Here is an 18,029-nt window from a genome sequence, read left to right as displayed (position 1 = left end):
TAAAATCATTTTTCTTGAGAGGTGTTCTACTCTAAAACCTGTACCATACTCTATTTCAAGGCAAATTTTGTAAGTGCTCAGATATAATCTTTGTAGTTACCTAGTACCATATTTAAAACTTGGCTTCCACATTCGTTCTCACTGACAACTAGGCATAAAGGATTCCCACCGGGTTAATTAATAACATGCCCTGGGTTCATGACATCCTCTCATCATTGGTCCCTTCAAGGCCATCTTTTATCAACTAAGGAATCACTATAAATACTATAGGAAACGCTTAGGAAACAAATGTCTCAACAACATCAGAACACCGACCATTACTTCTGCTTAAACCCACATGGTTCTCCCCGTGGAACCTGCAACCTCAAGGTTCCTAGCTGGATTCGTTAACAACTGAGCCATGAAGGGAACTCTGACAATTACTTATACTCAAACCCACAGGATTCTCCGCTACCACACCACCCTGCCTTCCCCTCCCAAGGCAAACATTTCCTGAATCATGTGGTCTTCATTCCCTTGCTTTTATTTTAAACACTTTACTGAAGCTATATTTTCCTAAAATTACGATTTTTTTTTTTTTTGGTTTAAGTGGCCCTCAGTTTACACGAAGATCTCTTTTGGGAGCTCATGTTTTCACTCACAATCCATTGCTAAGCCCAGTGAATTTCTGAGCAGACAAATGAAATGGCTGCCAATCACTAGAGAGGCCAACACTCATCTTGGTGAAGGCTGGTTTTAGGCCAATGTGAGGCCTGAAGAAACTGTGTTTGCTTGCTCCACAGTTCTTATTTATTTAGCGGATCCATGGGTTTCTTCTCATGTTACAGAACTTGGAAAAGCATTAAAAAATTACAGGAAAATAAAAAGAACTGCCATTGGAAGCATTTCTACATGCCTCTATTGTTGCCAAGTAACAATTTCTGGCTCAGCTCTTCAGATGTAAAGGAAAAGCTCACCAAGTCCCCTGCTTGCCAACCTAGCACACAAGCTGTGAACAGAGGTCGGGAGGAACCGTTTCCATCAACTTTCCTTTTGTTACTCTTACTTTGCCAAGGCACCTATTCACATCCCTCTCATCGCCTTTTACAGTAGCTGACCCAACACCTCTGTCCAAGTTATACTGTGAATTCATTGCTGTTGGTCTAGGCTAAGAAAGCTGCTGTTCATCAACAGTAGCTTCTGGTTTTCTTGCTACTAGACCAAGTATCCCAAGAGACGCTGGAACTTCTCTAAAGACCTCAAAGAGGTTACTTTATTCCGCCTGAAAAGAACTTCACTGATCCTGGAGATGGACTGTTCTGACATGGAAAGCTAAGCTTTCTGTTTCTGCAGCTCTGAAAAATCCATAGGAATAGGTGGGCTCTCTCTGACCTCAAAGAAATAACACAACAGTTTACCACTCTGCCAGCAAACTGTGGCAGGCATGAGATACCACCAAGCCCTCCATGGAAGCCAAAAAAAAAAAAAAAAAAAAAAAAAAAAAAATCCAAAAAGGGTCAGTAAAAGGATACTGTACAGAGAAATGATTTACTTGTTTTCTTTTACCTTCACCAACTTGCCATTAATTTCTGGAAGTTCTCCAAGTTTCCTATTGTCTAGCATTCGGATTTCGTAAGACTGTCCTGGAAGAAAAAGTAACTGTATCTTATATTCATTATAAATTAACTTCCCAAGATTCAGCAAGAATAAAATTCAGTTGGTTGAATATAGAAAAGTATAATATTGTTAGTCTTAGTAACAACTATAACCCTTTACCCTTTACATTAGACACAGTGTAAAGAGTTTTCACAAATTATATCATTTATTAATGCAACTCTCTAAAGTATTTTTTTTTTTTCTTTTTAGGGCACACCAAAGGCAAATGGAAGTTCTCAGACTGGAGCTGCTGCTGCCGGCCTACACCACAGCTACAGCAACTACACTACAGCTCACAGCAATGCTGGATCCTTAACCCACTGAGCAGGGCCAGGGATCAAACCCACATCCTCATGGATACTAGTTGGGTTCATTACCGCTGAGCCACAACAGGAACTCTTCTAGAGTATTATGGGTCCCAGTTTTACACATAAGGAAGCTGGAATGTAGAGTTACCCAACTTGCCCTGGGCCACACATCCGGTACATAATAAAGCTGGGTAGGGTAATACTTTTCAGACAGTAACCCATGGGGATGTTCAAGGAACATGGATTAGAAAGAGGGAGATGGGGAGTTCCCATGTGGGGCAGTGGTTAAGAATCCGACTGCAGCAGCTTGGGTCACTGTGGAGGTGCGGATTTGGTCCCCAGGCAAGTGCAGTGGGCTAAAGGCTCTGGCATTGCCATAGCTGTGGTATAGGTTGCAGCTGTGGCTCAGATTCAATCCCTGGCCCGGGAACTTCCAGACCATGGGTGTGGCCATAAAATAAAAAAATTTAAGAAAATTAAAAAAAGAGGGAGATGGGAACTAAAAGTAGGCAGGCAGACAAAAGCAACTGGTAATATATATCAAATACAACACTAAAACTCTCAAGTCTTTTCTCAGACTCCGACTTTAACAAGTCACACTAGAAAGATGTACTTTTTACCTATAAGTGTACTTCATTAAATACCATGAGTCTGGTAGGTCTGCACTAATGCAAATGAGTCAGACCACATCTAACCTTGATTGAGGTATGTCAGGGTTTCATCATGGAGTTTCACTGCTGGAGAGGTGGCAGCACACAGCACATACTGAAAAGGTAGGATTTTATTCTCATTATCTGGAGGCAAACTGGACTCTTCTTGCTTAAAAATGGGCAATGCGAGGACATCACTGAAATAAAACAAATAACTTACTTTAACATCGGACAGTGGTGTAAGCACGGATGTTATTGTTGAAACCTTTAACTGCAATTTGCTTTGGAAAGCCATAAACATTTCTTTTCTTGGTGAAGTTCCTTCCTAAGCATTCGGTTCAGATAACCTGCCGTGAGAGCCCTCTGACCACAACGATGTGGGCAATGACATATATTCACTGCTAAAACCACTTAGGTGTATGAAGAGCGTTTCTAGGAATTATAGACAGGGGCTCCTAAAAGGGCTCTGAAAAATTAGATGCAGAGTTCCAAAATGTCAATTCCGGGCACTCAGAAATGTATTTATTCTCAGAAAGGTACCAACTGTAGTATTTTTATAACCATATCACCTCATGTACTCTTGGGACTAAAACAAGAATCAGAATTCCAAGAAACTACATGAAAAGTGCAAATCAATGACCAATATCTCTTTTCAGGTGAGCTTACATTCTGCGGAATACAATTAAAATTGAGAAAACCCTATCAGTTACCTCCTCCAAGAAAAAGCTTCCTATGTCTCTATCAGTTGATCTACACTTGCAAACCAAAGACACACATCCAATGAATTCTAGCCTGTTACTCATTCTGCTGTGCTGGGTAAAAAGTACTGGACCAAGCTAGAAGTCCTGGGTTTCAGTCCCTAAAACCCTTAGGCAAACCTTAGGCAAGCTCTCGAGGCTTCATCCCTTCGTCTATAAAATGGGATCCACATTTGCTGTCAAGAGGAAATACGTGAGAAAATATTTTTGAAACTGTAAGGGCTAAAATGGATGGGAAAGATTAGCAATCATTTTCCTTCAGAACTTCTAGGCATGGATTAGTGAGAAAGAATATCCTGGGCCCTGGAGACCAAACGCAGTAATCAGCATTCATCTCAGATCAAACTTTAAAAGGATCTTAAGAGATGAACCAAATGAAGGGATATCTCCAGGTACCTCAAGACATGGCACAAAATTCTCAAAATTAAATGCATTTTGGAGTTCCCCTCATGGCTCAGTGGTTAACGAAGCTGACTAGGAACCATGAGGTTGCGGGTCCGATCCCTGGCCTTGCTCAGTGGGTTGAGGATCCAGCGTTGCCGTGAGCGGTGGTGTAGGTCACAGACACAGCTTGGATTCCATGTTGCTGTGGCTCTGGTGTAGGCCAGCAGCTACAGCTCCAATTAGACCCCTGGCCTGGGAACCTCCATATGCCGAGGGAGCGGCCCCAGAAAAGGCAAAAAAGACCAAAAAAAAAAAAAAAAAATTAAATGCATTTTAATTTACTTTAAAGAATATGTACATACTCACTAGAATACCTCAATTTAAGAGAAAGATAGCCCAAATGTTGGCAAAGATATGGAGCAACCAGAACGCTCATGCTTTGCTAAAAGGAATGTAAGATGATACAACCACTCTAGAAAAAGTTTACGCAGTCCTTTAGAAGAGTTAACCAACATGCATCTACCCCCTGGATCCAGTAGTTCTACTCATAGGTATTTATCCACAAGATATGAAAACAGAAGACCACCCAAAGACTTATACATGAATAGCATAAAAGGAAAAACTGCAAAGAATCCATATGTTCATAATTAAGAATATGGATATACAGGAGTTCTCCTGTGGCACAGCAGGTTAAGCATCTGGTGGTGGTGCTGCTGCGGCTTGGGTTGCGGCCCTGGCGTGGGTTCAGTCCCCAGCGTGGAAGCTTCCACATGCCTTGTACAAATTGTGGTGGCAGGAAGTTCCCTTGTGATGCAGCAGGTTAAGGATCTGGCTGCAGCTGGAGTTCCTGCTGCAGCACAACGGGATCGGCAGTATCCTAGGAGTGCTGGGACGCAGCTTTGATCCCCAGCTGGCACAGTGGGTTAAGGATCCAGAGTTGCCACAGCAGCTGCTGCTTAGGTCTTGACTGTGGCTCACATCTGATCTGGCCCAGGAACTCTGCACGCCACAGGATGGCAAAAAAAAAAAAAAAAAAAATCTGACTGCAGCTGTGGCGTGGGTTGCAATGGTGGTGTGAGTTCAATCCCTGGCCCAGGAATTTCCACATGCTGTGGGTGCAGCCAATAAAAACCCCTAACACTGTGGCGGTGTATTTGCACAATAAAACACTACTCAGCAAAACAAGAAATGCAGCAAGAGGGATGAATCTCACAGACATAATATGGAACAAAATAAGCCAGAAAAAAAAGAATATATAATGCATGATTAAATTTATATAATGTTCTAAAACAGGGAAAATGAAGGAAAACAGTAGTTTCCCAGCAGAGGCAGGGACTGACTGGGAAGGGATACACAGGAACTTTCTGCGGAGATAAAAATGTTCTGTATTATGTTAGATGTGTGGGTTACATGGTTGTAACTGCACAGCTGACATTTGCATTTCAACATATATAAATTTCACCTTAAAAAATAAATTGAATGGGGAGCTCCCATTGCAGCTCAGTGGAAACGAGCCTAACTGGTATCCACAAGGATGTGGGTTTGATCCCTGGCCTCGCTCTGTGAGTTAAGGATCTGGCATTATGTGAACTGCGGTGTAGGCTGCAGATGCAGCTTGGATCCTCAGTTGCTGTGGCTGTGGTGTAGGCCGGCGGCTTCAACTCCAATTCAACCCCTAGCCAGGAACTTTCGTATGTCGCAAGGGCAGCCCTAAAAAGCAAAAAAAACAAAACAAAGCAAAACAAAAAAACAACCATTGAGTGGAGCGTGGGAAATGTGGGGAATGGTACAAACAACAAAAGATTGTAATATGTAATTTTTAAAGCTGGGGAATGGTGGGTACATGAGGGTTCTTTACACTATTTTGTTTATATATGCTTGAAATTTTCTACAATAAACATTTTTTGAAATAGAAAAAATACATATGGACAGAGAGTACTTCCAGGTATAAAAGAAAGGCAATAGACGACATTCAATTACAAGGTTATTACAGACATAATAACAGGCAGAAACAACAATTGAGAGAAAAATGATCTTATGCATGCGACTTGTACAGACAACATAATAAATTCTTACTGGAATATAAAACCAGCAGCAAGGGGTTCCCACTGTGGCACAGTGCATTAAGAATCCGACGGCAGTGACTCAGGTCACTGGGGAGGTGCAGCTGTTGCAGCAGGTTAAAGGATCTGGTGTTGCTGCAACGGCCACGCAGGTCACAGCTGCAGCTCAGATTCAATCCCTGGTCTGGGAACTTCCACACACTGTGGGTGGTCGTAAAAAAAAAAGGGGGTGGGAGCGGGGTGGCATTTAAAACAGAGAAAGAGTTTTCTCTTACTGCTGAGGTGAAACAGCAAGGCTATAAGTTATTAGTTGAATCCAAGCAGTTGAGATGCAAATGAGACGTTATGAGGCACCAGGGTCTTATTGCTAAAAAGTAATTCAAAGGCCAGAAAAAAAGATGCTTTCCTCTTCTTTAGGCCTAGAGTTATGTGTGCTCTGCTCGCACAGCTGGCCTTAAGAGTGGAGAGGGTGAGGAATCCTTTCTGTCCATTTATTTTGTCAGGTGAAACACATTACTGTCCCCTTGAGATTGTATAAAACTCTAGAAGCACTGGGTTTTCCAGAAAAGTACTCTGTCCTAGTTCTTCCTCTTCTCAAAATCAGGAAGCTACTGCTTCTCTCACAGCAAACAGTTCAGAAAATAAAGCAAAACAGTACAAACTGAAGAAACATAATATTAGTCTTTTTTTGGGGGGGTGTTCCCCCACAGCATATGGAGTTCCCAGACCAGGATCGAACCATGTCCTAGCGCTCCAGAGGAGCCACTCATCCCGCTGCGCCACAGCAGGAACACCCAAGATGTTAGTCGTTAGGAGACTTTGTTGCCTTATTATCCTCAAATGAATCATATCTGATGATTCCTTAAAAGCTTAGTGATCATTACCAAGAATCAAGGGAAATCAGATTTTGCAACACAGCGACAGCTCAAATGTTATGCATGTGGGGTATTTTTTTTCTCCTCAAATGTCAGTGCCTAGTAAGGTTAACATATTACAACAGTTCCCGGTCTTCTCAATATAATAAGGCATTACACCTCACCCATCATGACTAAGCAAAGAAATGTCATTTGAGGCTGAAATTCTAAAACAGATTCTCAAAGTTATCCCTCAAATTAACTCAAAACAGTACAGCCAAACCAAACATACAAAACTATATTAACTCTCCAGAGAGTTTCAAAATCTAAAAGCCCCAAATACATTTGAATCACTCATGTTCTTGCTCCACTGCATTGCTTTTACACTGCTGTGGGAGCAGAAATACAATTTAGTTCCACATTGCTAGAGGTGCAGGCTGAAGGTCACTGGTAAATACAGTTCCAGGCCCCTGGCTTATACCAAAACAGTACCAAACAAATGCAGCAAGAAACAGTTCTGGAAATACAGAAGTCTGCTCCTTCTCAGATGTGAGCTGGTACAGATTCGGAAAACCTACTCTAGTGGACTCTAAGTAGCTACTACCAATGTATAATTTAACATTTTATTATATTCTCTGATGGCTCCATATGTTTAATTCATTCCAATAAAATATAAGTTACTTAAAGGGGATAACTTCTCTTTTATATGCTTAGTAAATATTTGTGGACAGGATATTTTTGTTTTTATTTGGTTAATATTCAGCCCTAATACTATTTGACCATTTTTGAATTCTCAACATCTCACAACATCTCTGATCAAATTTGAGGATACAGAAATCTTACCTGTTAAAAGTAAGTATATGTGAAAAATGTTCCCTGTTAAGAGAAATCCACACCCGAGATTGGAGGTGTGGCCAGAGGCCCAGCAGAAAGCACTGAGTGGAAGCAACAGGAAGAGAAGCGATACCAGGTGTGGTCTTGCCTGTATGTAACTGGGATTCCATGAAGAGTTGCTTCGTGGTCCCTGAGGTATAAATTACTCTTTTCAGATAAGGCAGCCTCTGAATGATGTCTATGAATGTACAACTATAGGTTAACTTTCTCCCTCAGGCCTAAGTATTGAAACCCTCTTCTAGAGAAGGCCTGGATCAGAGAGAGGGAGATGTTTGATGAGATTTAGGTTGAGTAAGGGAGGCAAACAGACAGCTGTCTATAACACTTCAGGAAATTAGAAACTAACTTGGGACAGTAAAATACCGTGGACTTCTAACTTCCCTATTTATAATGCCTGTTTAGACTCCATCAATGATGGAAATAAAACATGGAACAGAAACATGTCAATATCCTGATGTTAGTTACAGCATGAAAGGGCAAAAACCGAAAAGACTACACCCTAGGCAGCTTAATAAGAAAAAAAAAAAAAAAATCCTCTAAGTAACTGCCCATAATACTTTCGGAAAGGACAGCAGACAGATGTCTTTGGATCTGTGGGAAGGATGGAAGGGCAGATCAGGGAGGATACCTGGCAAGAGAGAGATGGCCCTGGCAAGTTTTAACATATAGCCAGTGAGATCCCGATCTATTGAGTAACGGGTGAAATCAGCTTACTTTCTTGGCAGGAGCCCTCTGCCTCAAAGTGATAAAAGATTTCTGCTACCTGAACAGATGGTGAAAAATCTCATCTAACTAAAAAGCTCCATATATAGTAAGAAATCTGCCTTGCTAATTATTCTATCACCCAGAGGCAGAAGAAATAAGTATAATTATAATTCTGAACCCAGGCTGACCAAGAAAGAAACTGATCAGAAAAGAGGAAGTGGTGGGAGCTTCAAAAGCAAGCAACAAAGCCAGGGAGGCAGGAAGAAGAACAAGGAACACAGTTAGATGTCACTCCTACACTCGCAGAGAAGCAGGCTTCAAACAGTGAAGACAACAGGACCCAAGGTCATGGTCTAAGAGGGGAAAACGTTCTCAAAAATGAAATTTGCCAATCTCACACTATCTGAGATGGAAGAAAAAAAGAAGGGAGGTCTCTAAAGAGACAGGAGGCAAAGCCTACCAACTGTCTCAGAATTAAAAGGACATGCACAGGGGAAAAAAAAATTATATATGAAAGAAACTATTTTTAAAAAGTGGCAATGATATACATAAGAAGCAAGCTTGAGCTGAAGCCTAGGACGTGCTGAGGCTTGCAAACAAAGGTAAGGGAGGAGTTCCCTTGTGGAGCAGCAAGTTAAGGATCTGGCATCACAGCAGCTGCTCAGATTGCTGCTGTGGTACAGGTTGAATCCCTGGCCTTGGAATTTCCACATGCTGTAGGTGCAGCCAAAAAAAAAAAGGGTGGGGGAAGGGGGAGACACAAGTCCACTCTTTGATGTCAACAGCAAATTACAAATTTATATAAAGCAGAGACAGAAGAACATCTCAATTCTTGTTTTCCTTTTGTCTTTTCTATAAAGAAAAACCATCTTGAGACTAGAAAAAGAAGACCAAATATAGGATTAATGGATCACGATACATAAGGAGATTATCAAAAAGTGCCTGGAATGAAATTATGTTCCTGGATGAAATTATATACCAGGAGAATTAAAGAATGTGCAGATAAGATTGGTGACACTCCGTAAATGCAGACAAATCTCATGAGTCTGATAATGCCAACTATCACATGAGATTTTTATGTCTGTAGTGTCAATTTTCAAAATGAAAAGAGGAGTGCCCTGGTGGCCTAGTGGATAAGGATTCAGCATTGTCACTGCAGTGGCTTGGGTCACTGCTATGGTGCAGTTCAATCCCTAGCCTGAGAACGTCCACATACCACGAGTGCATCAAAAAAAGTAGTGTTTTTTTTTTTTTTTAAAGAGTAGTTTATGGAGTTCCCGTCGTGGCGCAGTGGTTAACGAATCCGACTAGGAACCATGAGGTGGCGGGTTCGGTCCCTGCCCTTGCTCAGTGGGTTAACGATCCGGCGTTGCCGTGAGCTGTGGTGTAGGTTGCAGACGTGGCTCAGATCCCGCGTTGCTGTGGCTCTGGCGTAGGCCGGTGGCTACAGCTCCGATTCAACCCCTAGCCTGGGAACCTCCATATGCCGCGGGAGCGGCCCAAGAAATAGCAACAACAACAACAACAACAACAACAACAACAAAAAGACAAAAGACAAAAAAAAAAAAAAAAAAAAAAAAAAAGAGTAGTTTATGAGTATTTAGGCAGGGCATCAGGGATCGCAAGAAGCCCCAACCAAATGATCTCCTTTTTCCTTTTTATAGTTTGACCAGGGAATGCTATAAGAATAAATTTTTTTGGATTTTGGTAATATATAAAATAGTCTCTCCTGATATCTTTGTTGAAGGTGAAAAATATGAATTCTGTATCTTAAGTTGCGTTGAGATAATTATACAACAGCATCCAAAGAGTGCAGGTAAGTGGACGAAGCAGGTTTAGTGACAGGCCACAAGACCCCAGAGAAGGCGGTCTCTGCAACATTTTTTATAAATAAATGACTAGGGTAAGGACACTCAAGAGGATGATGATCAAATATGCAAATGACAGGAATCTGAGATGAGAAAGCAATATCATATATTATAGCATCAACTTTTAAAGTAATTCTAATTGGCTGGAATAGGATAAATCTAACAGGATAAAATTTCATAAGGATAAATATAAGTCATGCACTTAGAACTAAAAACAACAAAATGGCCCAATATACGTGAGAAAGGTGTAGGGCTTTTTAAAAAATCTATTTCAATGAGACAAATAATGTAATATGGTTGTGAAAAATGCTGATATCAGGTTTCACTTAAAGTCTTAGCACAGAGAACAAACTTGTGGTTGCCAAGGGGGAGTGGGTTGGGGGAGGGATGGAGTGGGAGGCTGAGGTCAGCAGATGTAAGCTATTATACATGGAAGGGATAAATAACAAAGTCCTACTGTGTAGCACAGAGAACTATAGCCAATGTCTTAATGATAAACAATAATGGAAAAGAATATCAAAAAAGAATATACATACACATACATGTAAAACTGAATCACTTTGCTGTACAGCAGAAATTAACACAATATTGAAAATCAACTGTACTTAAATTAAGAAAAAAAAAAGGAAAGTTCGAGGATCTCTATGCAAATCAGATTACACTTAACTATTATGCTTAGTTCTGAGTGGAGAACTTTGAAAAAGAAGACTTTGGAGTTCCCGTCATGGCTCAGTGGTTAACGAATCTGACTAGGAACCATGAGGTTTCGGGTTCGATTCCTGGCCTAAGTGGGTTAAGAATCCAGTGTTACTGTGAGCTATGGTGTAGGTCTCAGATGCGGCTCGGATCCTGTGTTGCTGTGGCTCTGGCGTAGGCCGGTGGCTACAGCTCCGATGAGACCCCTAGCCTGGGAACCTCCACATGTCACGGGTGCAGCCCTAAAAAGACAAAAAAAAAAAAAAAAAAAAAAAAAAAAAGAAGATTTTAACTTAAATATAAGTCATGATACCATAAAATTCCTAAAAGAGAACACAGGCAAAACATTCTCTGACATGCTAATGTCTTCTTAGGTCTACCGAGGCAACAGAAATAAAAGCAAGAATAAACAAATGGGACCTACTCAAGCTTGTAAGCTTTTGCACAGCAAAGGAAACCATAAACAAAAAGAGAAGAACCTATGGATGCGGCAACATAGGTGGAACTAGAGATTCTCATACTAAGTGAAGTAAATCAGAAAGAGAAAGACAAATATCATATGATATCACTTCTATGTGGAATCTAAAATATGGCACAAATGAACCTATCTATAGAATAGAAATAAACTCATGGACACAGAGAACAGACTTGTGGTTGCCAAGGGGAGGGGGGAAGTGGGATGGGACTGGGAGTCTGGGGTTAGTGGAAACAAACTATTGCATTTGGAGTGGATAAGCGATGAGGTCCTGCTGTATAGCACAGGGAACGATATCTAATCACTTGTGATGGAACATGATGGAGGATATTATGAGAAAAGAATGTATATATATATGTATATACATTATACATATGTCACTTTGCTGTACAGCAGTAATTGACAGAGCATTATAAATCAACTATAATAAAGAGTTTAGGAGTTCCCGTCGTGGCGCAGTGGTTAGCGAATCCGACTAGGAACCATGAGGTTGCGGGTTCCGTCCCTGGCCTTGATCAATGGGTTAAGGATCTGGCGTTGCTGTGAGCTGTGGTGTGGGTTGCAGACGCGGCTCGGATCCCGCGTTGCTGTGGCTCTGGCGTAGGCCGGGGACTACAGCTCCAATTAGACTCCTAGCCTGGGAATCTCCATGTGCCACAGGTGCGGCCATAGGAAAGACAAAAAGACAAAAAAAAAAAAAAAAAAAAAAAAGACAAAAAAAAAGCTGTAGAGAGTGTGGGGAAAAGGGAACCCTGTTGGTAGGAATGTAAACTGGTGCAGCCACTATGGAGAACAGTATGGAGGTTCCTCAAAAAAAACAAAAAATAGAATGGTCATATGACCCAGCAATTCCACTCTTGGGCATATATTCAGACAAATCTATAAATCAAAGAGAAACATGCACCCTAATGCTCACAGCAGCACTATGCACAATAGCCAAGACCTGGAGACAAACTAAATGTCCATCGACAGATGAATGGATAAATAACATGTGATACACACACACAGAGGAATATTACTCAGCCATTAAAGGAAAGGAATAATGTCATTTGCAGCAAACTGGATGGACTGAGAGATTATCATACTGTGTGTAATAGGTCAAAAAGAAAGACAAATAAATACTATAGGGTGTCATTTACATGTGGAATCTAAAATGTGATACAAATGAACTTATCTATGAAATAGTAATAGAATCAGACAAAGAGAACAGATTTGTGGTTGCCAAGCGGCAAAGGGGGGCAGGAAGGGCTGGACCGGGAGTTTGAGATTAACAGATGCAAACTATTATACATAATGGATCCCATTATTGAGCAAATATAAAATTAAAAAGAAAACTTTAAAAATCTAAGGAAAGAGGTAAGTGAGGATACATAACATCATGTCCATTTGAAGAGTAAGTAAAGGAAATGATGTCTGAAGCAAAGAAGTTTTGTTAGGTCTATTCTATAAAGAGACTCAATTATCAGTTTAGTTTTTGGATTTTGTTTTTGTCTTTTTAGGGCCACACCCACAGCATATGGAGGTTCCCGGGCTAGGGGTCTAATTGGAGCTGTAGCTGCCGGCCTACACCAGAGCCACAGCAACGCTAGATCCGAGCTGTGTCTTTGACCTACACCACAGCTCATGGCAACATCAGATCCTTAACCCACTGAGGCCAGGGATTGAACCCGCAACTTCATGGTTCCTAGTCAGATTTGTTTCCACTGCACCACAAGGGTACTCCTCAATTATCAGTTTAGGATTGAACTGGTCAGAGTTGGCCTCATTTCAAAGACTAATATTAAATAAATCAATTATATATCACAAAATCAATTTTATGATTTTATTATTCTAGAGAGAGTAAATGTTTTGAGCCTGTTCAAATTTTATTTTTTATTTACTTACTGTCTTTTTAGGGCCACACCTGTGGTATATGGAGTTTCCCAGGATAGGGGTCTAATCGGAGCTACAGATGCCGGCCACAGTCGCAGCCACAGCCACGCCAGATCTGAGCTGCGTCTGCGACCTACGCCACAGCTCATGGCAATGCCAGATCCTTAACCCACTGAGCGAGGCCAGGGATGGAACCTGCAACCTCATCATTCCTAGTCAGATTCGTTTCCACTGCACCACGATGGGAACTCCTGAGCCTGTTCAAATTTTAGAAGCTGCATCAGGATAGGTCCAGAGATCCTATGTATTATTAGAAAATACAAATAGGTATATAATGGCCTCTAGTACATAGGAAATATCACTAGTTCACTGCTGTTACAGTCCAAAGCAGATTCTTCTACAGCATCTGCTACAGAAAGCAGCAACCGAATGATAACTATAAAAGCTTGTATACTGGCTAGACCAGCTGGCTTATAAAATTTGTCTATATATATTCAAAGCTTTTGTTTGTCTATGTTCAGCAGTAGTCAGTAAATGGTGTATCTTTTTAGCTCAATAATTTTTCTAACAGAAAGTTTCTGACATCATCTATTCCCCATTCTGTGCTCACTTTCCCCGAACCAATTTACAATTTACCAAGTTCTTTCATTTATGCCTCACTATAGCTAAATAGTTGCTAGACAGTTTCTGTCTAACTGTATCAGGGCAATTACTGAAACAGGGCTTGGGGAAAAAATGAAAATAAATGAGGATAAAATCTAAACCTAGGAGTTCCTATCGTGGCTCAGAGGAAACAAATCTGACTAGTATCCGTGAGGACGCAGGTCTGATCCCTGGCCTGGCCTAGTGGGTTAAGGATCTGGCGTTGCCGTGAGCTGTGGTGTAGGTTGCAGACGTGGCTTGGATCCTGCATTGCTGCTGCTGTGGCGTAGGCCAGTGGCTACAGCTCTGACCTAACCCCTAGCCTGGGAACTTCCATATGCTGCGGGTGCAGCCCTAAAAAGAAAAAAAAGAAAAAATCTAAATCCAAACGTAGCCTTATATTATATAACAGAGAAATTGCGTAAGATTCCATAACCAGGCTGCTAAATGTGGCTTTGGTAGCGAATCTCCAAAAATGGCCTCTGATGATGTGCTTCTCCTGGTAGTCATACACTTAGGTGGCCCTTCTTTCACCTTGAATCCAGGCTACTGCCTTGCTCTAACAAAGACAAGGTGTAGGAAACAGGATATGCCTGTTTCTGGCCTAAGGACTAATCTTTAAGAAAGACTGTCAGCTTTCACTTTTGTGTTTTGGGGAACCCTGAACTGCCAGGTAAGAAGTCTGGCTACAGTGCTAGAGAGATCACATGGAGTGGCTATTATAGAGGGAGAGGCTCTGAAGCTAAGGGGTGGGGGCTGGGGGAGGTGTGGAAATCCAGCCACTGCAGTGTTCCAGCGGAGCCTAGAATTAGACATACGATGTTCCAGCCCAGGCCCCCAGATGATCGCAGCCTCAGCTGATACCACATGAAGCAGATCTACACAATCTATAGAGTCAAGAAAAGTTATAAATTGCTGTTGTTTCAAGCCACTACATTTTGGGGGTGGTTTGCTAAGCAATAAGCCCTTGTTCCAATGTTTCTCAGGAATTCTTTACAACAAAACTCAACAGTAGTGGAGTAAAGGAAGATATTAATGCTTCCTTACTCAGAATAGCTTAATTAAAAAAATTAAAAAAAAAAAAAAAGGAGTTCCCGTTATGGCGCAGTGAAAACGAATCCGACTAGGAACCATGAAGTTGAGGGTTGGATCCCTGGCCTCGCTCAATGGGTTAAGGATCTGGCATTGCCATGAGCTGTGGTATAGGTCACAGACACAGCTTGGATCCCGTGTTGCTGTGGCTGTGGTGTAGACCGGTGGCTACAGTTCCGATTAGACCCCTAGCCTGGGAACCTCCATATGCCATGGGTGCAGACCTAGAAAAGACAAAAAAAAAAAAAAAAAAAAAAAAGACAAAACAAAACAAGACAAAAACTCTCACATGCAAGAATCAACATTGCCAAAATGACTATACTACCCAAGGCAACATACAGATTCAGTGCAATCCCTATCAAATTACCAATGCATTCTTCACAAAACTAGAACAAAATACTTTAAAATTTGTATGGAAACACAAAAGACCCTGAATAACCAAAGCAGTTTTGAAAAAGGAAAACAGAACTGGAGGAATCATGATCTCTGACTTCAGTCTACTACAAAGCTACACTCATCAAAACAGTATGTCACTGGCACAAAAACAAATACAAATCAGTGGAACAGGATAGAAAGCCCAGAAACAGGAGTTCCCATTGTGGCACAGCATAAACGAATCTGACTAGGAACCATGAGGTTGCTGGTTCAACCCCTGGCCTTGCTCAGTGGGTTAAGGATCCAGCATTGTTCTAAGCTGTGGTGTAGGTTGCAGATGTGGCTTGGATCTGGCATGCTGTGGCTCTGACATAGGCTGGCAGCTACAGCTCCGATTCGACCCCTAGCCCGGGAACCTCCATATGCCACAGGTGCGGCCCTAAAGGACAAAAGCAAGCAAGCAAGCCAACCAGCCCAGAAATTAACTCAAGCACCTATGGTCAACTAATCTATGACAAAAGAGGCAAGAACATACAATGGAGGAAATACAGTCTCAATCAAGTTTATTTACAGTCCCTTTATCACTATTCAAGAAACCAATGGAGTTCCTATTGTGGCTCAGCAGGTTAAGAACCCAAGTAGTATCCACGAGGATGAGGGTTCAATCCCTGGCCTCGCTCAGTGGGTTAAGAATCTGTCATTGCCACAAGCTTCAGCGTAGGTTGTAGACGTGGCTTGAATCCAGCTTTACTGTGGCTGTGGCATAGGCCAGCACCTACACCTCTGATTCAACTCCTAGCCCAAGAATTTCCCATATGTCAAGGTGCAGCCATAAAAAGAGAAAGAAATCAACACAACGAAAGACAACTCTTCCGTATCAGACTGTAATTCAGCTACTTAAGGACTGGGACATTATCTACTTCAATAGATTTTTTTTTTTTTTTTTGGGTCTTTTTGCTATTTCTTGGGCTGCTCCTGCGGCATATGGAGGTTCCCAGGCTAGGGGTCGAATCGGAGCTGTAGCCACCGGCCTACACCAGAGCCACAGCAACGTGGGATCCGAGCCGCGTCTGCAACCTACACCATAGCTCACGGCAACGCCGGATCGTTAACCCACTTAGCAAGGGCAGGGACCGAACCCGCAACCTCATGGTTCCTAGCCGGATTTGTTAACCACTGCGCCACGACGGGAACTCCTTTTTTTTTTTTTTTTTTTGATATTTTTTAAAATACTCAGAAATGTTCCTAGTTGTACTAGAATCACTTTAATAGTTATTTCATTTATGCCTTAAGTTAGTCTTTTGAGTAGACATAAAATTTGTGGTTTTTGGAAAATCAAATGTTTGAAGCTTACTGTGATTCATACATTCATATTCCTCTACTTGTATGTTAGCACTATTTCTCTTTACTTTGTAATAGACATAAACTTCTTCTCCTAAAGGGTAGTTGATTGGATGATAAAATTGCATTGGTTAACCAAAAAAAAAAAAAAAGAAAAAAATACTCAGAATCAACAGATGGTGCTCAATCTAAAGTGACTCTTCTTCCGACTCATCCTTATTGAATCACTTTTGGCTCTCTCATTTTTAAACTCATGTAGCACCTAACTCTCCATTGCAAAGCAACAACAACAACAAATGCCGCTAAATCCAACAGCCAACATATTCATACTGAATACTCTTAAAAACTGGCAATCCAGGCATCTCCCTTGTGGCACAGTAGGTTAAGGAACTGGCACTGTCATTGTAGCAGCTCAGGTTGCTGCTGTGGCAAGGGTTAGATCCCTGGCCTGGGAACTTTCACATGCCACAGATGCAGCCAAAAAAAGAAAAAGAATCTCCTGGGGAGTTTTAAAACCCACCTCCAGGCCACAGCCCATGATTTAAGCTCCCCCTCCCCAGACCATACCCCACGCTAGCTAAATCTGAACTAGTGGAGGAGAGGTTGGTGAGCTCACTTAGTGCTGAGTCTAGGACAAAGTAATGAGCTTGATCTCAGTGGTATCTAGGGTGACCACTTTTCTGTACCAAGACCTGATGTTACAGAGGTCCCGGGTGAGCCACCTTGAAACATCATCACTAAGGGTAAGGGAGTTTGTTCAGGTCTGTGCATCTCCGTCACCACAACTGGAGAGAAAACACTCACCTTGACATTGCGTTTAGTACATTCTTTCAAAACTTTTTTTTCTCCAATCACTTATTCAACAAATAGTCTTTGAGCACCTACTGTTTCAGGCCCTGTTTAGGGGCAGAGGTATAGCAATAAAGAAGTTATAGATAAGGTTCCCTTACCTAGCAGAGCGTCACTGTCATCTAAATTTCTACCTCTGCACAGCAACAAATCTTACTAAATGATTCTATCAACAACCACTGTTTTCCTACATTCCCAGTTCATTGTCCTTACGGTAGTACTAATACTTGAGAAAGCACAAATAAATTAATAATTATGTAACTCAAAAGGGCCTACTATGTTTATAGTAGGTGTTGTATACAACTCGGCCCTGAGTAGCTTACTCTACTCCTCTCCAACTTCAAACCCGGAACACGGTTTCTGGAATTTTTTTCCAGATCTCAATACTGGGCTTAATGTTCTTTATGCACTTTAAGAAGCGCTTCTAGGTTTAAACCATTCTTCAGCATGGCTAGGAGACTGGAGGTTTGAACTGTTGTCATTCCTTATACACATCAAAGTTTACCCCCAAATGAAGCTAATTTCTTTTTTCCCTCAAAGTCTTTGAATCTCCCTCATTACTGCTCTG

At 41.5% G+C, this 18,029-nt stretch overlaps 1 protein-coding gene across 4 annotated transcripts in view; it reads right to left on the bottom strand.

Annotated features, from left to right (window-relative positions):
- TFCP2 (transcription factor CP2) overlaps window positions 1-18,029 on the bottom strand; it is a 63,656-nt gene that overhangs the window by 20,745 nt on the left and 24,882 nt on the right. For all 4 annotated transcript variants that reach the window (XR_002341152.1, XM_021081711.1, XM_021081712.1 and 1 more), the window contains exons 2-3: window positions 2,639-2,790; window positions 1,546-1,622 (exon numbers count right to left, since the gene is read on the bottom strand). Coding sequence is in view for 3 of the 4 variants with exons in the window: in XM_021081711.1 (XP_020937370.1) it covers window positions 1,546-1,622; window positions 2,639-2,790 (229 nt within the window). In the remaining variant the exon portion in view is untranslated. The remainder of the gene's footprint in view (window positions 1-1,545; window positions 1,623-2,638; window positions 2,791-18,029) is intronic.

The sequence above is a fragment of the Sus scrofa genome, unplaced genomic scaffold, assembly GCF_000003025.6.
Source record: "Sus scrofa isolate TJ Tabasco breed Duroc unplaced genomic scaffold, Sscrofa11.1 Contig2094, whole genome shotgun sequence".
Taxonomy (NCBI): Eukaryota; Metazoa; Chordata; class Mammalia; order Artiodactyla; family Suidae; genus Sus; species Sus scrofa.
The sequence above is the reverse complement of the archived record's forward strand: the minus strand, read 5'-3'. Positions and strand labels throughout refer to the sequence as shown.